At 47.5% G+C, this 22998-nt stretch overlaps 1 protein-coding gene across 2 annotated transcripts in view; it reads left to right on the top strand.

The window, feature by feature from the left end:
- nr6a1b (nuclear receptor subfamily 6, group A, member 1b) overlaps window positions 1-22998 on the top strand; it is a 110932-nt gene that overhangs the window by 17738 nt on the left and 70196 nt on the right. For both annotated transcript variants that reach the window (XM_062554490.1, XM_062554489.1), the window contains exon 2: window positions 5494-5541. In XM_062554490.1, coding sequence (XP_062410474.1) covers window positions 5494-5541 — 48 coding nt within the window. The remainder of the gene's footprint in view (window positions 1-5493; window positions 5542-22998) is intronic.

The following is a 22998-nucleotide window of genomic DNA, read 5'->3' as shown; positions in this document are numbered from 1 at the left end:
CCTATTCATCAAACATCTGTCAAAAAAGAAGCAAACAACGAGTAGGCTATGTTATTAATTATAAGGCCACCATAATTTAAATGACATCCATATGGTATTAGGCAGACATTCTGCTGTGTTTTGCGAGTAAATGCGTGTAGCAAATAATATATAAATGGAATCTACAGCTCTTTAAAAAAAAATCATGTGGAGGTCTCATTTGAATGACAGCTAGCTGAACCAATCAGATAATGTAATTACCATTAGAATCAACTTATCTTGGATGTTAGCCTGGTCAGGAGCAGGCTAGCTCCACAGAATAAATCGCCATGGTAACTTATACCATAACATATCCTGCTGCCCCCTATCCCGCTTTTGTGCAACTGGATCACGGATAAATTGAGCCAGGATAACCAAGATATCCCGGGTTAATCCCTTATCCTAGTTTTGTGCAATAGGCCCCAGGTCTCCATTGTGGCCACATGTCCGTTGCCACTACTGTCCTCAAGGTGCAGCTTGGGAAGTCTTAACCCCCCCCCCCCCCCCCCCCCCCCAGCTCGAGTTACTCGTTCCAGCAGCTAAAGCGGTCAGGCAGCTACAGCGCTACTCTCTTTCTTTCTTGCTTTCTTTCTTTCTTTCTCCATACCTTTCTTTCTCTTTCTCTCTTTCTATCGTTCTCTCTCTATCGTTCTCTCTCTCTCTCTCTCTCTCTATTGTTCTCTCTCTCTCTCTCTCATAAGGACTAGATAAGGAGTTGTCTGACAGGTATGAATGGCTCTTTGCAGATGAAGTGCTCTTTCGCCGTACCTCTTCATCGCCCATGTGGAACCATGGCCATCTGGGCCAAGCTGGGATAGAAATGTGTGTGTGTGTGTGTTGGGATGACTCAAGGGATGAAGAGACGCTCTAAGAAGGACTAAGTTTCACTCTGTGACTTGTGGGGTCTGTGTGTGTTGGCATACGACACCTCTCTCTATGGCAGATGTTGTCGGTCAGGTTGAGCGTGTAAATGGCCGTAGGTCATGGTGCTCTCTGATAGTGAGTAACAGGATGACTGGACATCGCCCTGATGTATGGGATGCATACAGGCCAACATGACAGACATTTGCTTATCTTGTTAATCAATTCCTTAAGGGAGAGGGAAAAAGAAAGGGAGAGTGTAAATCAAGTAAATCTTGATTTTATTTGTAGCACAAGACTTAGCCGTGTGTGTGTGTGTGTGTGTGCGCATTTGTGTGTATGGTGTATGTTTCTGTGCAAGAGGGAAGAAAATTAGAGGGGAGGAGAAAGGGATGCCCTGTGTGCTGCTTACTGTGTGCATGCTGTTAGAGAACATATGCTGCTGGCCAGTGGTGTGTGTGTGTGTGTGTGTGTGACAGAGGGGCAGGGTGTGTGTGTGTGCGCGCCTGTAAGGGGTACGCTGGGCCTGACTGATGAGCCTGGTCTCACTCTCACCAGGCGGTGATTGATGAAGAGGGCCGTGCGGGCGCAGGCCTCCATGCTGGCAGCAGGGCGCATGCTGTGCACCCCAGATGGCGCCTGCAGATCGGCCCGCGTCCATTAGCCACTCCGGCTGGGGCCGCCCGCCCGCCCGCCTAGCCGTCCACACCACTGTGCGTGCGCTGCAGGAAAACAAGTCTTTAACGTCAGGCCTTCAGGCTGAAGTCTTAGGAGGGTTCTTCTCTTCATGTTTCTTCACCGAACGAACGCCAGATTTGTTTAGCGTGCGCGCGCTTTTGAGCAGTCATGCGGACTGGGCAAGAAAAGGGGATCTGTGGAAATGAGGCCCTCTTGCCATAAACAAGTGATTCCCCCGAGCACTGTGCTGATTGATGCTAACGCCTGGCCCTTTCCAGCAGATATTTCCTCATAGTAGCGTGTGCTGTGTGGGTGGGTCAGTAGATGGGGGGTTTGTCATGCTGTGGACTCTCATGTTCCGCGTGTACTAATTTAAGAGGTCAGTCCTGTATTGTGGTAAGAGAACAGCATGTGGTAGGGTGGCTGAGCTATGCATACTGTTACTGTCAGGTTACTCAAATGTTTTTTAAAAACGGTTTCGGATAACTAATAGCTCTGATACATTATAGGAAGATTGATGAAAATGCCCACCCCCTTAATCATTTGGATAGTTATGAACTGAGTAGGATATGAAAGTAAGATAAGTAACTTACTTAAAGTAAGTCTTTTATATAGTTAATATTACACATTTGGAATAAATGTATTTTATGGTCATGTTATATATTATATTATATTATATTATATTATATTTTGTTAATGACTCATTTAAACGAGTGATTCCCCTGAGTACTGTACTGATTTATGCTAAGACTGGCCTTTTGCAGAAGTCCTTTCCTTGTGTGTGTGTGTGTGTGTGTGTGTGTGTGTGTGTGTGTGTGTGTGTGTGTGTGTGTGTGTGTGTGTGTGTGTGTCTTTCCGATTACACTATTCTGATTGAAAGATTTGTGCCGTCTGTTTACATGGGGTATATTCTATTCCTGTGCTCTCAAGTGATTTAGAATCTTTGATCGGAATAGCTGATGTTGCTTTACTTTTTCTTGAGAAGATCCAACGGGCAATCTGATGATCATGATGCTGCTGATATTGAATTTAATAGGTTAGGCCTACTGTGCTTGAAGTTAGGTGTGGCAGACTAGGCTTACTGGTTTTCAGAATTTTAACCACAAAGCCTGTCTAGGCTTACCAAACACCTCACATTTGGCGTTAGTCCAGCCCTTAACCTTGGTGAACCAGGCACCCCATCCAAAAAATATTTCGGGAGGGCCTTCTATATCACCATGAGAAAACTTATGGTGACAGTGCTAATAGGTAAAAAAATGTAAATAAAACTTTGGCGTGCTCGGTAAACATCAGTCTTGTAGCCTATGTAACATTGAGGAGAATTTTAGCCAAAACATAGCCTACAAGTTGCATATTTAAAGGCGCAGTCTGAATTTTAGTCCTAGTTCTCAATTTAGAGTGTGTGCTTTTAAAACTAATTGATGTAGCCTACACAGTCCTGGCGCAGTATAAAAACAGTCAGGGCCAACCATTTTATGAGGAGAGGCTAGGACTTCAGTGTTGCTTTGGGAGGAGAGGTAGAGGTGTAATTTCATTTCCAACTGAAACATCAGCTACCTCCAAACTCCTTCCTCTTCAGTCAGCATCAATATCAGAAGGCCATCACATGATTCCCTATTTTGTACATTGGTCAGGCTATATATTACCATCAGGTAGGCCTGTAGTAAATAGTGTCATCAAAATTATAATTTTATGTTGGCCATCCTTATGAGTGGACAGAATGACAACAATAAATCTTGGGCTACTCAATGCTGCCATTAAGTAGTATTAAACTATATTTTATTTGGTGTGTTTCTTTTCTTTTAAATTGTATGTCTACTGCAATGATATGGGAAAAGTAATTATACTGTATACTGCGAAACGTTTCTTGAATAGAGAACCATTTTTGAATTGAAACCTGTGTCTGAAAATCAAATCAAATCGTGACATTTTCTGAATCGTGCACCCCTACTATCGGATCAGCAAGTTTATTCTGATCGATGTGTTTATTATATGTGCCATTTATTTTTATCCGATTAAGCCATTTCCCGGATTCTAATGGTAATAAAAGTGTCCGTGTTAACCCGCCTCGTGTGGGTCTGCGTGCGCTGGCTTGTGCGTAGGGGCAGGGCTGTGGCTGGACCAGTGAGTGGACAGGAGATGAACGTCTCCATGGTCTCCAGGGAGTGGAGGCCAGGCTACTGGGCAGATGTCGGAGATTAGAGGGGAAAAAAGTCAGTCAGAAAAACGGAGAGTCCTTGATGCTCATCTTTTACCTCTGCCGTTATTATTCGCCAGCCTGTGAGCTTCATCACCAGTGCTTCAGTAAACGCTTGATGTCCTCGGCTACTCCAAGTGGCAACATAAAAAGTCTTCTGAAAAGGATAGCTGAAGTGGTTTGTTGTGGTTGTATCAAATTGTCAAGGTGTCCTCCATCACACATTCAAGTCTATTTAACCATTTGAGTTGCATTTTACTCTGTCAGGTGGACATGTACTGTAGCTCCACCAATAAAGGTTTAGCAAGTATAGTCACCATATGTTGATAGTGGAAGCAGCATTGTAGTCTAGTTAGCTGTAGTGGGCATACTGTGATGTAGTCTAGTTAGTTCTAGTGGGTATACTGTGACCAACCCAAATGTTAATACCTAGCCTTACCTATTTTAAGTGGGTATACTAAGATGGTGATGCTTTTTAAATGGGTATACTGCGTAGTCCTGCGTATCACGTAGACTACACCACTGAGTGGAAGCAAAGAGGCAAACACTGAGGCAGTGGACAGTCTACGTGCATCTGGAAATTAAGTACTGTACATTTTAATTTAAAGTCCTGAGAGTGAGTTTCCTAAATGCAACACTTCAGCACGCATGTACTTACCACACACACACACACACACACACACACATACACACACATACACACACACACACACACACACACACGTGCTGAGTCGAGTGGATAGGGGACAAAGGGCATGGCTCTGTCCCCAGGGTGGGGAAGAAGAGGATCAGGCAGATGGGTTTGTCCGGGGGAGGGTGTGTGTGTGTGTGTGTGTGTGTGGTAGGGGGTGGTCAGAGCTATTCTGATGCGTACCGGTCCAGATCCCTTGTCTGCCCCCTCTACCCAGCAGGCACTGATCTGCAGCGCAAACACAGCCAGAGAGAGCTGGAGAATAGCGGCAGGCCTCCACGAGGGACCGCTTTTGTTCTCTGATCCCCAAGAGGATGCCGCCCACCCCAACATGGCTCGTGCCAGACCAGGGGCACGTGTCTGTGTGTGTGTGTGTGTGTCTGTGTGTGTGTGTGTGTGTCTGTCTAAGTGTGAGTGTGAGTGATAAGGTGTATGATTGACACATCATGGGGTGCTCAATCTTGTAGCCAGTGAAGGGTGCTTCCTGAGTGCCTACTTGTGAGAAAGCAGGGAACTCCTCCGGTTCTGCCTGTCATGTCACTGGAGCGTTCCCTCTATGCCTCTGGACGTTAAAAACATTATTACTAGTTTTTTTTATTGTGTTTCTACGAGGAGCTGAAGTAACATTAATGTGATTAACTTATGCCCTCTTTTAAATACTGTTGTAGGGCAGTCATGCTACAACAGCATAAGTTGCTGTTGGGCTACTAATGATGATTTGGCAAAGGACAAAAAACATTTTATTTTTCAGGAGACTAAGTGAAAATGTATCCATTTAAATGAAGGATTACAACATTCTTAGGATACTATCAAAAAGAAAGCTGTCATTTACAATAATGCCAATAATAATACTATTAATAATATCATTTTACTATGTTGGTAAATTGTAAAACATGGCCAATATTTAAAATGCTTATATCAAACGAGAAAAGTTCATTTGATCTTTGGAATTACCCCAATATTCCTTACATTTCTAGAAATTGTACCATAAATCTCTACATTGTTACACAATTAACCGCCTAAAATCCTTCTTTTTTTACCTCTGTAGGTTTCTACGCAGACCACTCCCTCCATTCGGACCAGAATGATGGAATCGGTGAGTCTAAGCTACGTGTGTGTGTGTGTGTGTGTGTGTGTGTTTGTGTGTCTGCATACGTCTGTGTGTGCATGTGTCTCTCTGTGTGTGAGTGTGCCTGTGTGTTCTATTGTCTGGTGTGTATGGATTCATGTTAATTGTTGACACGAAAGATTCTGCATGTACTGAGAACAGTGTTAAAATGCTCATGTCACTGCCGTGGGCAATTCAGTGAAGATGCTGAAGTCCTGTCGCCCCCCGCTGGTGAGTTTGTGTACAGCGACTCTTCTCACAGCCGCTCCTGTGCTCTCAGTGGTCAGTCACCGATGACTTGAGAACACAACACCATTTTATATCAGACAGATAACACTGTAACATATGAGGTAAGTAAAATAAAATAAAGCAGAGTAAGCAAACATCCTTGAACTTTGACACACACACACAAAAAAATCTAAGATCTGCTCCATTGATCATCAAATGGCTGAAAATGTAAAGGTTGCCCAATGCATAATACATCCCCGTTAAAGACGTCTGATTTCTGCGGACGGTATTACTGTGAGTCCGTAATCAGTAATGTTCCAGGCTGCTGCTCAGTGGGAGCTGCTGTCAGAAGTGTTGAATCACCGGATGAGAATGTGCCGCATGTGGATCTACTCGACCCGCCAGGGAGTCCCATGACACGTATTTCTACAATAGGCTAATCAATGGATTGATCAGGCCATCAGCTCGCAGGAAAGAGATGGAAGAGTTGTTAGGTAGCGAAGCCGATTGATCTTTTGTTTGTGATCTGTTCAGCATCATTTTTTTTTGGGGGGGGGGGGGGGGGGGGGGGTTGGGCAGATTGCATTGAAAAAGGGGAATCAGTCACCCTTTTGCTGTGGGGGCTATACGTGAGGATTTTGGTGTGGGTTTTTTTTTTGGTTTGTTTTCTATGTAGGATGTACATTTGAAGATTTGGTTCTGGTGTCCATTTCAATAATATTTCTGCCTTAAAGTGTCGCTGTAGATTAACTTAAGAGGTCCCCACATTGCAAGTAAGGTTGTTTATGATTACTCGGCCAATCCCCTATAGCCAGCCTGTGAGTGTTGACTGGTGTTTTAATGAGAATACGTCTGTGTTTTGAAGCAATTAGTTTGTTATGTTAGGAATGTGTGTGTGTCATGAGTGTGTGTCATGTGACTCCTGACATCTCCCTAATGAGAGTGGGGGTCTTTGTTTGCCTATCCCATTGATCCTCTCCTCGGTGTGTGTGTGTGTGTGTGTGTGTGTGTGTGTGTGCATGCTGTGGTGTTCTATTGATGCTCCTGTATAATAAGGGCCTGAAGTAGGAGTGTGTGAGGGATCTGTCTCTTAGGAAATGGAGGAGGAGGGGTGTGTTTGTGTGTGTGTGTACTGTACATCCAATCTTCGCTGTGAGCAGTGACCACACACACCAGCTGCTCTCTCTCTCTCTCTCTCTCTCTCTCTCTCTCTCTCTCTCTCGTGTCTTCATGATTAGTGTTTGGGCCATTGTCTCGGTCCTCACCATCCTTACACTAGTCCTGTGTCACTGGTGAATATGTAGTCATTCATCTTATGGATGCCTCCCTTCCTCTTATCGCCACTGTTGCCAGCGCCAGTGGTGGACATCCCAGTTCCAGAGAGTAAAAATCCTGCCAGATATTCTTTCTACCTCTGCACTTAACACAGGTGATTAAGCCATCTCTGGCCAGCACTGCCATGTGTTTTTACTGCTGTAGCCCTAGTACCCGTGGATCAGAATATATATTAAAGTATATATTTTTGGGGCTTTTTTATGCCTTTAATGGTAGGGACAGTGAAAAATGACAGGAAATTAATGGGAGAGAGAGAGCAGGGGTGGGCTCCGGAAAGGACCGAGGGAATTGAACCCGGGTCGCCGGCGTACGGTGCAGGTGCCCCAGCCAGTTGCGCCACAGCTGGGGCCAGAATATGGGTTCTACCGGTGAGAAACAGCTCCTCTGTGTCAAGGATTGGTCAGCTAAGTCCAGAGCAGCCTGTGTGGTAACATTTACAGTTAAACTAAAGATTGGTCTCACGTTATTGCAAATACTTTAATGATCAACTGAACTGACCTCAGAGAACTGAACTGTTTTATGAGGTGCATTCAGTGAAAACATATGCATTGACTGACCAATTATAAGTAGTTGATCCCCTTTTCTATACAAACAAAATAAGGTAACATACTGGTGAAGTTGTGTGGTGCAACACTCTGCCAGTAGAGGGCAGCAGTAGCTACCAAATGTGTCCCTGCTCTCTGCATTGGATCAGGCGTTACACCCACGGCTGGACACCTGTGTGTCCGAATTATTTATTCAGTTTAATATTAGCAGACTGAAATGGATTTCCTGAATCTGGAAAAAAACAAACCTCAGCAAATGCTTCCAGTCATTCCTACTAGACGTCATGGTTTAAATGTGCCATCCCACAGATCCCTCAGATCCTTGTTGTGTTTGGAGTATGTAGCGAAGGTCAGCACTGAGGTGTTTGTGTAAGAGTGTTTGTTTAAGTGGCTCACGGTTGACAGTAAATGGAGGTGGATGCTGGAAATGCTGTAATGAGGTGCCCGCACCGTGCCCACATTGTGCCCGCATCGTGACCGCCGGAGTGGCGCGCTGTGGCGTGGGGTCAGGATGAGCAGTACGTGCGTCAGGGACTGACCTCTTGCCCTGGGCTGCTGCAGTACTGCAACTGACCTTTGAGGGGCGCTCTGTCCTGGTTATAAGTAGTAGTAGTAGTAGTAGCAGCACACTGCTTTTGGACGAGCTTCTTTGGTGCAGAAGAGAAGAGAAACAAGCAACAGAAGAAGAGCAAGAGGAGGCATGAGAAGAGAGAGAGATGGAGCACAGGAAGGGATCCACCAACAGAAGGTCCCAAGCCAGAGGCTGAAAGCAGTCTCCTACTGCCCCGTTTGGCCATGTCCTCCGCACCTCCATCCTCTCTCTCTGAGAGAAGAGACCAAGATGGGGGGGGGGGGGGGGGGGCTGAAGAGGAAAAGATAGAAGAAGAAAGGAATAGAAGTGCATTAATGAAGAGAGAGAGCGAGGGGAAGAGACAGAATGATGGTTAGAGACAGAAGGATGGTTAGAGAGGGAAGGGCAGGAGATATGAAGGGATGAGAGAGAGGAGAAGATCAAAAATGGACCGAGAGAGACGAGGATGGGGATCAAAATGATGGGATGTGGGAAAGAAAAGCTGGGGAAAGGGGGCGAGAGAGAGAGGGATGAGATGGATGGAGGGAGGGAGGGTTGGAGGGTTGGTGTGTGTGGCCTGAGAGGGTGTGAGGTGAGGGGCTCACAGGGCTTGTCAGGTGTCTGCACGCATGAGGAGCTGTTCTCTGTGCGCTGTCAGCCTGTCACTCCGCGTTAGCCGTCAGTCTGACACGGCCGCCAGCAGCCACAGCCAAATATGAGGAACGGATGAGCTCCACGCTACCAAGCACACACACACACACACACACACACACACACACACACTCTCTCTCTCTCTCTCTGTCTCTCTCCCTCTCTCTGTCTGTCTCCCTCTCTCTCTCGGTCTGTCTCTCTCTGTGTCTCTATCTCTCTCTCTCTCTTTCTCTCTCTCACTCTCTGTCTTTCTCTCTCTCTCTCTGTCTCTCGTCCATTTCCCCCTGTTGTTTTTCCCTTTAGCTCTCTATGTCTCTATCTTTTTCCCTTTCTCATACAGGTACACACACACACACACACACACACACACACAATTCCTCACACTCCTTTATCACACTCACTCTCAATCCCTCTCTCATTCCCAGCCTCGTTTAGCCACCAGTCTCTGCTCCCTCTTTTTTTTAAAGTCTTGTTTGTTTTAACAGTCAGATATTCGGATTGACAGTCTTCTCTCACACATGGGCACCAGTGCGGCACAAGAGGCCAAATCTGTGTGTGTGTGTGTGTGTGATGGAGAATAATGTGCGATTGTAAGCACAAGAGGCTGCAGTAGATTGATTGTGACCGGCATGCTGACCACTGGTGAGTAGTTTGGGCCGTCCTTGTGGCGAGCGGTCAGATCAGACCTCTGAACTCTTGGCCTGGCTTGGGCAGAGTGTCCTCAGTAGGCCGGCTCCGGGCTGCACTGCAGCTGAGCTGGGGTTGGTCAGGAGTCCAATGTTAAGGTCCAGGTTCAGCTGAAGTTCATTTCTGCTCCCTGTCTTTTCTTTCTTTCTCTCTCTCTCTCTTTCTCCCTTGCTCACTCTCCCTCCCTCCCTGCCTCTCTCTCTCTCTCTTTCTTCCTTTCATTCTTGTTCTCTTTCTCTCTCCCTCCCTGCTGCCTCTCTGGTAGGCCCTCGCTGCAGGTCACAGAAGAGAGGTCACAGTTCACTAGCAGTTCAGTGCCTTGTGATCTCTGTTCACCCCTTGACCCCACCGTGACTCCAGGATGACCGCATCTCCCTCTGCTATTTTCTCTCCCTCCGACTCCGTCTCTGCTATTCTCTCTCTCTTTCTATCTCTCTATCTCTCTCTCTCTCTCCCACAATACACTCTTCCTCATTCCATCAGTCCTACTCTACAATTTCATCTTTGTACATTACGTTTCTATATCTAAATTCTCTCAGTTTAAGTCGTTCTTTCATTCTTTCTCTCTCTACCTCTATGCCCCCCCCCACCCCATCCCAACACCACACACACACACACACACACACACACACACACCCACACATACACCCACACACCCCCACACACACAGCTGTAAAGCCCTGGCTCCTCTGCGCGGCTGTAAAAGGTGCGTAGCCCTGTGAGAATGAGGCGCATTGTTGGGCAGAGTGGGTGAAATAATTGATTTATGTGCGAGAGCCCCAATTAAGTTGTAAAGCCGCGCCAGGGCACACAAAGCTGTCCGCTCCCAGCCCCGCCGTCACCCTGGGCCACTTACCCAGAATGCCACGGCCCTCAGGAAGTGGGCACCCCCTGGCAGGGAGGGGAGGGGAGGGGTGGGGGTGTGTGGGCAGGGGGGGTGAGGGGTGAAAGGGTGAGGGGCAGGTCGCAGGGTCGCGGGGTGAGAGCTGAGTCAGAAGCAGGAGCCGTGTGCTCGCGGAGCGCTGCAGTTTGTAAACAGCGCTGGGAAATTCCTCACCGTCACCGGCCCAAACCGTGAGAGAGCCCAGGTTCAAAGGGCAAAGCCCAGCTGTTTTAAAGTGCTCTCTCTCTCTGTCTCTCTCTCTTTCTTTCTTTCTTTCTTTCTTTTGGTCACTGTCTTTCTTTCTTTCTTTCATTCTTTCTTTCTTTTCTTCTATCTATTCTTCTTATGTTGTGTCGGCCTGTCTCATCCTCTGTTGTCTTTCGCTGTATGTTTTGTTTTGGCTTGTGTGACATTGGTAGTCATGGGTTGTTATTTCTCATCTGTGTTGTATGGGAGACTCCGACAGCCCTTTCATATTCCTATTTCATCAGGAGATAACGGATGTAATGAGGGTGGCATTTGGTTGCAGGACTTCATGTTGAGAGGGGAAAAAATGCATCCGTGGAGATGGGTTGAGTCTCAAAGTTTGTCAGTAATCCTTTTGTGTGTGTATACTGTATGAGTGTGTGTGTGAATGTTTATGGTGTGTGTGTGTGTGTGTGTGTGTGTGTGTGTGTGTGTGTGTGTGTGTGTGTGTGTGTGTGTGTGAGAGAGAGAGAGAAAAAGAGAGTATCGTGTGTGTGTGTGTGAGAGAGAGAGAGAGTATGGCGTGTGTGTGTGTGTGTGTGTGTGTGTGCATGCCTATACCCTGTCTGAGCTTGCCAGTTCTAAAGCAGCTCAGCAGTATCCAGTAGTGACTGCTCTGATGGGATTTGCCACCCCAGATGAGTAGCTCTAGAATGACTCTCTCTCTCCCTCTCCCTTCCTCTCTTCATCCCTCTTTCTCTCCCTACCACATCTCTCTCTCTACCCCTCCCTCCATTCCCTGACCCCTCTCAGTGCTGATCTGATCCATTATCAGAGCTAAAGCCATGTGTGTCATGCTGGCTCTGCTGGGCCTTTGAAATATTTGGCTGAGTTGGTCAGTGATTCCACCAGCAGCGACAATAAGGCCTGCATCAATAGCCACATGGCTCTGGCTATATAAGTGTGTGTGTGTGTGTGTGTGTGTGTCAGCCGGTCGGTCAGAATGTCTGTTTTTGAAGCACCTTAGGCATTCTAGGACCCGTGTTTATGTTTGTGTGTGTGTTTGTGTTGGCTGGACAGAGAATGCGTGAAAGAAACGGTGCTTCAGAAATGTTTAGGCTTGGTGTGTGTGTGTGTGTGTGTGTGTGGGAGAAGAAAAGGGATGGCGAGTGGAGGGAGAGCACAAAGAGAGCGTGTGTATAAGCGAAGGCAGCGTGTGTGTGTGTGTGTGTGTGTGTGTGTGAGCGAGTGAATGAATGGACGTGAGCAGCAGATAGCCAGCATGGTAGACAGCAGGGCTGAGTAGGACAAGAGCGGAGGATGAGGCTGGAACCCAGCCAGCCAGCCAGGGAGCGCCTCCATCTGCTCTCTCCAGGTGAGAAATACACACACACACACACACACACACACACACACACACACACACACACACACACACACACACACACACACACACATACGCTAATACACACTGTACACACACATGCTAATAGACACACGCACACACACCCACACACACACACACACACTAATATAGTTCATACCTTATAATCACTTCACAGTTTCCCTTAAAAATCTCTGCCAGTGTGTTCATCTGAGATCTTCATTCTTGCGCGACCCACTTGGCGCGGATCCGTCCTCTCGCTCTCCTCTCTCCCCCGAAATCATTGGCTTAACCGCGTCCGTAATCATCCGAAATCGCTCCCCTAATCGGAGATGTTTAATTCTTTTGCCTCCGTCTCCGCGCCTCAGTCAGCACAAAAAGGCATTAGCCGGGCGAGCCGAGCCGAGCGGCCAATCGCGGCCCAGCGCGGAGGACGCCGTTGTTTGTCACTGCAGATGAACCCGGAGTTTATCTGTCACCAGCGAAGATTTCGCCGCCGCGCTGCCAAACCGCGAGTGTTTAATCACGTCTTTGGGGACAATGATGGAGACTGATTTGGCAGCGCTAGTGAGTGAGGGGGGGGGGGGGGGGGCTGGGGGGGGGAGATGAAGCACGAAGTGAATAGATGAAAAGAGGAAGAGGAGGAGGAGGAGGAGGAGGAGGAGGAGGAGAAGTCTTCTACTGAGCGGAGCGATGCTGAGGATGTGTTTTTTTTCCCCTCTCACTACTAGGCCACTCTCAACTCCGCAAACAGACAAAGGAAATGCTGCAGTCACTTACAAAGGGTGGGGGATTATGGGCTGTAGGTGCAGCAAGCCCTAGAACCCCTTCTCAGAGGAACACACACACACACACACACACACACACACACACACACACACACACACACACACACACACACACACACACACATACATATATATTTATATACACACACACACACACACACACACACACACACACACACACACACACATATGCATACTGATACATACAGACTAACTTCCGTGCATCACCATTTCTCGCCCACAGTTCCAGCACTATCAGCACGCACACATAAAGTATATCTTCTTACAGAAACCCGTCCGCAAACCACACTGGACACGCACACGCAGACACGCCATGTCATACTTGCAATCATTCACCTTTTCTATCGCGCAATTCCACAACTGCGGCCACGCATGCACGCATACGTCTACTTACTTAGGCACACACGCACACGGACGCAACACACTGGACACACTCTCACACACACACACATGCACCGATATAAGCACATCATTATTTATGGCCCCACTGATACAGTGTGTTAGGCCTAAACCTCTCTCGGCTGGGAACAAAGCCTGCTAGCCCGCTCCTAATCTGAACAGGCTGTTGGCGGCCGGCTCCATCCCTCCAGTTTCCATGGAGACAGGCCTCTGCCAGCCAATCCCGGCCTCCGCAATGCCGGCGTGACCAATGGGATTATGGGCTGGAGAGGGGATGATGCGCCGGTAAAGCCGGGGGGCCGCTGGGCCTGTGCTAGCGCTTTGGGAGAAGTGTGGGCGTGTCTGTTGGGGCGCCCGGGTGCTGGTCTCGGAGGCCAGAGGTGCGTGTCGGCCTTTGTGCGGGCGATGTTACGAATCCGAACCGTTTACACGTCGCAGACCCCCCTCGTCCTTGACCTGCGCTATGAAAGCGAAGGCAGCTACTCGCGATGTCAGGGAGGCACGCATTCTGGACCACACGCATACATTAGCGAAGGTGGCTACACACAATGTCAGGGAAGCACACATTCTGGACTACACGCATACATTACGCTCAACGCAGACTTTAAGGATGTGGGATTAATTTCACATACGCGTGAGGTTCATTCTACACCCCTTGTACTCACCAGTGTGTACAAAAGGCAGACTACGAATGCAATAAATTTGTCTTTCACCAACTTTAATGCAGCGTAACATGAATGTAGCTTACAAGGAATCTCATTGATATGATTTATATGAAGACTCGGCTTAAGATCATAGCAAAAAGTGTAAACAATTGGTTGTTTACTTTCAAGAAGGTCAAAGCATTTCTAGGGCGGTTTACACGGTCAATTGAGTGGCAGCGAGAACAAAATCAAGCCAAGATGGTTTACATCAAGGAAATCCTGTTAGTCGTAAGACGGACTGTACAGTATACAACTGTAGAGGGTCACAGGGACGGCTCCATCACACTATGGTGACTACATTTGATACATTACATCTTAAAGTAAAATTTGTGTCTTTAGTGTACGTTTTGTGCATGACCTGTATGACTTGTTTGGACCAATTGTAAATTTGGCTCGTAGCTAAGATGAAAAAACAAAAGAAGTCTCAGGTTCTCTTTAGTCAATGGTATGAACAACTGTGTTCACTGCTTGCTTGAGACTGGCAGTCTTACGGTGATATGAACACAGAATACTAAACAGTATATCAAGCAGGGCTCGTTGTATGGACTTGAATGTTGATAGTTTATTGTTGTGTTATTGTAAAATGTCCATCTCAGCCATTCTTAATTTGTGCAGTTGCTCCTACAGTAGCTTCTCACTGGTTAAAGTCTGAGGCTTGCTGTGAAACTACGAGGAATTTCTTTGTATTTTTGCCCAAAAAATGGGGCTCAATGGGGCTGTGCCTGTGGGACCTTGTATCCTCTTTAGCATCTTTTTGGAATATAATTTTTTTTCAAAACAAAGACCATACATTCTGTTCCTTAGTTTAAACTAAAGGGACGAGTTCTAATTTTATTACATCAGTCTTATTCCCTGAGAAATCATTCAGTTGTAAAATGTTTTTTTCCTTGCTTTTTACAGAGTTCTGTAACCACACCTCATTAAAAAAGCCAATTACGTTTCAACCGAATGAACCGGCGATGTTTATTTTTATACATCACTAGCAGGGCATCTCTGAGAGGCATTTTATAATTTGGCTTCACAGGATGAATTTACACTGGACTTCACACAGGAACACACACACAAACACACACAAATAAAGATACACACATGCATACACACACACATGCACACACACGCACATGCACACACACGCACACTCTCACACACACACACGCATGCATACATACATACATACATACATACACACACACACACACACACACACACACAAACAAACACACACAAATAAAGATACACACATGCGCGCACACACACAAACACATGCACACACACACAAACACACACACACACACACACACAAACACAAACGCGTCGTGACACATGGTGACACATGGGCACACGGGGCGATGCCTGTGATGTAATGCGTTCGACTGGAGATGTATGACCTCACCGCTGCTGTCCGACATGTTTTCTTCAATTAAATCTCTTTTATGTAAGGCCTGACTCACTTTCACTACCCCGCATGCTGCAGAGTGCAGACACACACACACACACACACACACACACACACACATGCTTAAATACACTAATTTAACACACACCACACACACACACACACACACACACACACATTTTTACCACACACACACACACAAAAACATTCTCTCTGACATGCGATCCCTCTTTCCTCTCTCTCTTTCTCTCAATCTCTCTCTCGCACTCACTCAGACCGCTCACATATTGCACTGTATGGCTCATTAACATACAGTATGTAGGCACTGCATGATGCAAATTGAGGAAAATGTGTCACAGGCATAAATATTGCATCGAGTTTTTTTTTCCTCCAAAACACTGCGTTTCATTGTGTTGCGTCGATGGAGCTCTCTTTTTTCAGCACACCCTCCTCATGATCATTTTGGAGAGAGAGAGAAATGAGAGGGTCATATTCAGTGGAGTCGAACGGATTATTTGAAATTCAAACTGAATTTAAGTGGCAGATAAGAGTCTTTTGGGAGCACTTGCTGGAGATGGATTTTTGTGATGTGATGCCGCGGTCTTTGTCATGAAAGTTGTCTTTGTAGTCAGTGGTTGGAATGGGCGCAGTGCACAGTCTGTCCACATGGAGGCCTTTACCTCAGACTTCATTCAACCTTTGCCTAACTCGCACAGTCTCTCTCCCTTTTTCTCCCTCTTTCTTTCTCTCTCTTGCGTTCTTCCCCTCTCTGTCTCCCTCTCCTTCCCTCCCCCTCCTTCTCTCCCTCCCTTCCTCCCTCTCTCCCTTCCTCCCTCTCTCCCTCCCTCCCTCCCTCCCTTGTTTTCTCCTGTGGGCCTGTCAGATCTGATGCGTGTCTCGGTGTGGATCTGGCTTTTAGGGCTGCCCTCACTGAACACCAGCACCACAGCCCAGGGAATTTCATTATATATTTAGCAGCACAGCGTCGGTCTGCGCCCTCCTCCCTTACATCTCTCCTCTTTATCGACTCTGAAGGGCGACCATGTTGGCCACCTGCCCTGGGGTGGTCTACTGTTTGCCTTTAGCTCTTTAGTCTCACTGAACTCATCCTTATTGCAGTGGGGAACACCTGTTTCCAGTGGTTAGTGTCTTCTTCTTTGTGTTCAGGGCTTTTAGGTGTGTAGGCTATGTGAGGTTTATGGCAGCCGTTCATGTAATATTTGAATGAAAATTGTAGGAACTTTTGATTTTGTGTTTTTGTTTTTGGTATTTTTGTTTTTGGCAAGTCGGCCTACAACTGAATGTAGGCCTCCCACAAAGCAGAGTTAGAATAGCAAAGCAAATCCACATAGAACATTCTGGAATACAATCATAACCAACTCTGCGCAGAGTGCCCCGCAGTCAGGCTGTGAGTCTCTCTTCTGCCCGGCCGGGACAGGGCGAGGACATCCGTTGTCCTGCCCAGTGACCTTTCTGCTCCTCTGTGCATAAACAAGCCCGGATTTCTCATCGGAGCGTCTTGGTTTTAATTAGAAGTCATTTGCGCCGTGCTAGGCCTGTGCTCACATCCGCGGGAGCAGTGAGAGCAGTGAGCGCAGGGAGAAGCTTATCTGGAATGACATCTCGCTTCTCATTAAAACGACCGCGGCCCGGACGCTTTTCTGTTTTTTCCGTGCCCAAGCTGGCGGGACTGTAAGGTCACGTTTTTGAAGCTGCATCTTATCTCTGTTCTTTTTTTTTTCATTTTTTTTTTTTTTTCTGGGCAATTTGCTGATTAAATTTACAGCTAGACAGCTACTGATGGGCCTTGATGAGACGGAGAGGGAGCCAAAGTCTGCTCCCAGAATATTAATGTTGGTGTCATGTGCGGAAAGAAGCAGAAAGCCACTTTTTGCGACTGCTGCTGCTGCTGCTGCTGCTGCTAGTTGGAATGCCGTATATTTAAAAGAAATGTGGGAAATTTGGACCTGCACCCTGATATGGTTGCTCATGTCTCTGGTCCTGTTTGCACTCCGCTTGGCCACCTGAGTTGGGCCCTGGCCCTGAGGACGTGCATTGTGGGCATGCGCTGCGCAAAGTAATTTATGTCACAGGCACACACGTGAACGGGAGAGTAAGATTCCCTGACATTTCTTTCTTTACTCTCTCTCCTGCCTTTCGAGATGACCTGAACTTACCCATCCACGACCCAGACGAATCAAAAACATAAACCTTCCTTTTTGCCCTGAGTTAGACTCTCAATGGGGACCCCGATTTGGACAATCAAGTGCTATTTGCGCCATCGAGTGCTATCTTTAGTCACTGTCCCCACGTGCCTTTCTGTGGAGGGACACAGTTGGCTCTGGTGAAGCCAGAAAGTCCTCAGATGTAATCTGTGGGAGGTTCCATGCTGACTGACAGATTGACCAGGACAGAGGCAGCTCTGTTTCATCTCTCCCTCATCTCGCTCCTCTGTGCTGTCCCTTAGAGACGCTCAGCCATAGGCTACATTTAAAAACGCATGCCCAAAAAACTAGATCAGCCAACATATACTTCAAACAGGACTTTTTTCATTTTTTACTTTAATGCAAATCAGTGCAATTCTTCAGAGATAACAGACAGAATGGGAGAAATATGGGAAAAGTTGGAATGGCTGAAAGAAAGATAAGGATTTAACTCTTCTTTGCTACTTTTTATATGAAGCATTTGTTAGGGGTTAGTGCCTATCATTAATATCCTTTACTCATTTGCCTTATAATCTACATTCATCTCATGTGAAGACGTATGTTATGACCTGTACTGCTTGGCTTGATATTGCTGTTGCACTGTTTCAGGTTCAGACTCTCAGTTCATTCGACTGGCGATATAATTTGTTTACAGCCGCGGACTAACAAATACAAATAATAATGATAATAATAATAAAACAGACCAAAACAGTCACCATTTCCTTTTTTTATCCTTCATCCTTTTCCATGTTTAGAAAATCAATGTTTTAATGAATTAAAAGGTTTGGACATGTGCTGGCTTTGAAGACTGTGCTCTGTGTGCTGCGTGCGTGTCCCTGATTTGAACTGCCCACTCAGTGAAAGGGACACAGATTGGGTCATTTGGAAAAGAATGACTGACTGTCAGAATGTACAGACAAGACTGCATTAGAAGCTCCCTCCAGCAGGTTAAAATAGGGTCATTTTTATGGGCCAAACTAAGCAAACATCGCTGACCTTTTTCCGGTAAGTCACACAAAAGCCAGACATGAAACAAGCTGGACATGTGTGTGTGAGTGAGTGAGTGTGTGTGTGTGTGTGTGTGCGTGCATCTGTGTGAGTTTTATGGTCAGGATGAAAGAGCGTCCACCGCTTTCCATTTGAGGCTGGAAAGAAAAAGGGGAAGAAAACAGAGGGAGCGGGAGATGGAGAAAATGTGCATGCATGCGGTCGGAGCTGACTGGAAAATTTTGATGTGTTAAAATTCCCAGCGTGGTTGCAATTTAGAGGCAGCAATTACGCCCAGATTAGCTCCACATGGCCCCGTGCGTTTAACTCAATTTAAAAACACGGAAAACTAACTAGCAGACAGATTTGGCCTATGGAGAGGAGCAGTCTGAATCTTTTCTAATCTTTTTTTTTTTTCTTTTTTTTTTTTTGTTAACAGTGGCGTTGAACACTCATCTGAAAATGGTTAAATTCCACTTTATTTCTTGTCACAGTCATTAATGGCATGTCAGCAAGTTTAACTCTCAGCTCCTTTTTTTGTTTGTGTGAACAGAGAGAGAAACAGAGAGCGAGACAGAGAGGGATGGAAAGACCGAGAAAGAAGGGATTGTGCTGAAATGCCGGTTTGTAGCAGTGTGTTGCCTAGACGATAGTCATGCAGAAACAGAATGAAGTAGAAGACAGTGAAAGAACATGAGCAGGGGAGAGAGCGCGAGAGGGAAGGAGTGAGTGAGAGAGAGGGAGGGAGGGAGAGAGAGATAAACAGGAAGTGAGTGAGCGCAAGAGAGACTGGGACTGTGTTGGCGTGGTGCTGCAGTATGTCATCCAAACAGGATCCCCTGCTCGTGTGGCCCGCTCCACTCCGGCTCTGCGCTGCCATTTGCTGATATGGTTCTGCCTCTGCGTTCCCCTCCGCCGCTCCTGCCCGCCAGAACACTGTGTGCTCGGCTAGTCTGCGCGGCAGATGCCCGCCAACCATACCTCCCGTCTGTCTGCGCCGTGCCCGTCTGTCGGGCCGAGGTGGGGGGGGGGGCATGGACAAGGAGGAGGAGGAGGAGGGAGGGGGGTGAGGATTGGTCAGTCTGTCACCCATCCTGGGGTGGACGTTTAGCTCCTAGAGGTGTTTGTACCGCAGTTTGCATTCATTGATCAGTGAGTTATTCTCATGGCAAACCCACCGACAGCAATGAATGTTTATCGCAGCCATTACGATGTGAGGACGGGGACTCCAGGGCAGGACAGCGCTCCGGGGCTGAGGAGAGAAATCTGTGTGTCTGTCTGGAGGAGTGTGCATAAGTGCTGTGTGTGTGTGTGTGTTTGTCGCTGTGTGCCTTATCGCTGTGCCTCCGTGGACTTGCCTGTGAATATATCACCTGCCCGTGTGGTCTGTGTCGGTCTCCGTTGGCGGTTAGAGCAGCCTGCGGGGTACAGTCAACGGTCGATGGTTTCTCTCAGAGCTCCAAACTCACCGACAGCGTTGAATGTTCCCCGGGGGCCCCAGAGGTGTTTGTGTGTGTGTTTGTATGTGTGTGTGTGTGTGTGTTGCAGCCTTCCCTCGTCGTGAAACAGCAAGCCATCCATCCATGCACAAGCAACTATACTCCAGCACATACGAGTGAGGATCCTGGCAGTTAACTCACATGAGACTCTCAGAGTGTGCACTACCATAACAGTAAGCCATCAGCTATAGGTTTTAGAGACAGAGGTGTGTGTGTGTGTGTGTGTGTGTGTGTGTGTGTGTGTGTGTGTGTGTGTGTGAGTGATTTGCATTCTTTGTGTAGTCCTAAGTGGCGCTAAGGCACTATGGAGAATGCGTCTGAATGCTGGGATCAAAGCAACGCAGGTGTGGCGTCGGACGTGGCTCCGGTTGAAGGCGGCGCTGTTCCACCTGCCCTGCTCCTGCGCTCCTCTCGTTCAGCCGTCCTCTTCCTCCTCTGCCCTTTCTTCACCCTGCGGACGTGCGCCCGTGGTCAACCATCTGCAGAGGAGACAAAAAGAGGAGACAGAGAGAGAAGGGTGAAGTCAGAGAGGTGTTTTTGAAATGTCGTTGACATTCAGTAACCTTCCCCCCTATCCACAGACATCAAGCCGTAGTCGGAGCAGAGTTTTGGTGCCGAATCACAAATGAGTAAGAGTGCGTGGAGGAGCAAAGTGTCTGAGTCGGAGCCCAGTTGTCAGATCAAGATTATGTGCGTCAGAGAGAGAGTGTGTGTGTGTGTGTGTGTACGCATTTGTGTGTTTGTGTGTGTGTACTGTAGTGTGTATGTGTACCATATGTGCTAGAGTGTGTGGGTGTGGTGTATATGGTGGAGTGTGTGTATGTGTGTGTTTGTGTGAGCCTCATTCTGACTGAGCGCAGCCTTGAGAGACGCACTCCCCCCCGTCCCCCCCAGTTCCCCCAGCCCCCCCCTTGCTCGGATGAAAGGCTTGCTCTCCCCCTGCAGCCTCCAAGTTTACAGAATCGTGCCATCATGTATAATTAATGCACAACCTCTCTCTTCTGCCTCTCAACCTCCCTCCCCCTCCCTCTCTCCCTCCCTCTCTCTTTCTCCCCCCCCCTCTCTCTCTCTCTCAGTCTCTCTCTCTCTCTCTCCCTCAGTGTGTCTGCATTTTTTCCTCCTGGTGCGATTTCCACTCATCTCCTCTTTTGTCTCTCCACTTCCTGCTTTGCTAAAATCCTCCAGTCTGAAGCGCTTGTGGGAGTGGGACGCTGCCGCTGCCGCCGCCGCACACACTCACACACACTCTGCACACACACTCACACACACACGCCGCACATACTCACACACACTCCGCACACAAACTCTAGCTATCGCTCCTCGCCTCATTCCTTCAAGCTATAGACAGATTCAGTCTCTCCACGCCACTCCTCTCCGAGTTACACGATTCAATGTCAAGTACCTTCCTATAAAATATGTAAATGTTTGTTAAAAAGCAACCTCTCTGTGTAGGGTATGCTAATGAGGAGTGTTCTGTAGCGTAGCAGAAAGCAGGCCTCAAAGGAGGCGCGGCTTCAAACTGTCACCGTTCTCTCCTGGTTCGGAGTTCTCTCCACTCTTTCCCTTTTGCTCTCTCCTTGTTCTCTCCTTTTCTCCTTCTCTTGTCTCTTTCCCTACCCTCTCTCCTTATTCTACCCCTCTCTCCCTCTCTCCTTATTTTACCCCTCTCTCCCTCTTCTGCCCCTCTCTCTCTCCTTCTCTGCTCTTTGTCGCTAGACAGCTGCTCTGCAGCTTTGACTCATAAAAACAGCAACTTCTAGCCCACCGCAGGAGGCCTACGCCACATCAGGACTTTCTGTGTGTGTGTGTGTGTGTGCGCGCATGTGCATGCACATACAGTATGTAGTTAACTCTTATGTGCCATGGTTCAGGGTGGGAATTTTGGAATATTGTGTTTCTTGATGCTTGAAGTGTTTTGGCGCACAAATTCAATTAGTGATGTAATTCTTTGGTTTGATGTGTGTGTATGTATGTGTCTGTGTGATGGGAGAGTGTGTGTGTGTGTGTGTGTGTGTGTGTGTGTGTGTACTGTATGTGTGTTTGCTGGCAGAGCTGTGGGTCCTAAATTATTGACTGAAACTCTTGTCAGCAAGACCCACTGAAGTGAACACGCCACATTCAAGAGACTACGAGAGGCTAAATATAGAGGCGGCCTCGGCCCTGCCCAGCCCAGCCCAACCCAAGGCAGCCTCGCACAGTCCTACACACACACACACACACACACACCACAGCGCAGCTGCCTCTTAACGGAGCTGGCCAGGGATTAATCAGCTGCATCTCACACAAGTGCCTCATTACTGTAACATGTGCTCTCTCTCCCACACACACACACACACACACACACACACACTCACATACACATAGGCCACGCACAAGATGAAATACACACACTTACAAATATGCATACCCACTAAGAAACACAAACATGCACAGAAATACCCCCGCTCATCCACTCCTAAAATATGCTTGCTCGCACAGTGCAACATGGGGGAGAAGCAGACCCAGATGCTGTCAGGCTCTCCTGAAGCTGGATAGTGAGGAAGGGGCCGATCTAATGCTTAGGAGCAAAAGTGAAAATGCATTCCACAGGTAATCAATCCCTCCCTGGCCTCCGTGAAAGGTAGAGGCTGATTGTAGAGCCTCCGGCCATCGATCGAACCAGACCAGGTCAATAAACCCCAACCAGCTTCCCCTCGTGTCCCAGGTGTGCGTCCACACAGACTGAACACACACACACACACACACACACACACACTCTCACACTCACAAAGACAGATACACTTAAACACGAGCACAAGAACACACACACACACCAAGGTATAGTGTTACCAGATAAAAATGGATTTCCATGCAGGAAATATCAGGCACTGTGTGATTTGTGCGGTGGTCATTTGTGGGCGGCTATTAGGTTACTGCGTGTTATTGTGGTATGGAGCAGGAAACTCAGTGATGGAGAAGGATGATGGGTGAGAGCATC

This window comes from Sardina pilchardus, chromosome 14 (assembly GCF_963854185.1).
Source record: "Sardina pilchardus chromosome 14, fSarPil1.1, whole genome shotgun sequence".
Lineage (NCBI taxonomy): Eukaryota > Metazoa > Chordata > Actinopteri > Clupeiformes > Clupeidae > Sardina > Sardina pilchardus.
The sequence above is the reverse complement of the archived record's forward strand: the minus strand, read 5'-3'. Positions and strand labels throughout refer to the sequence as shown.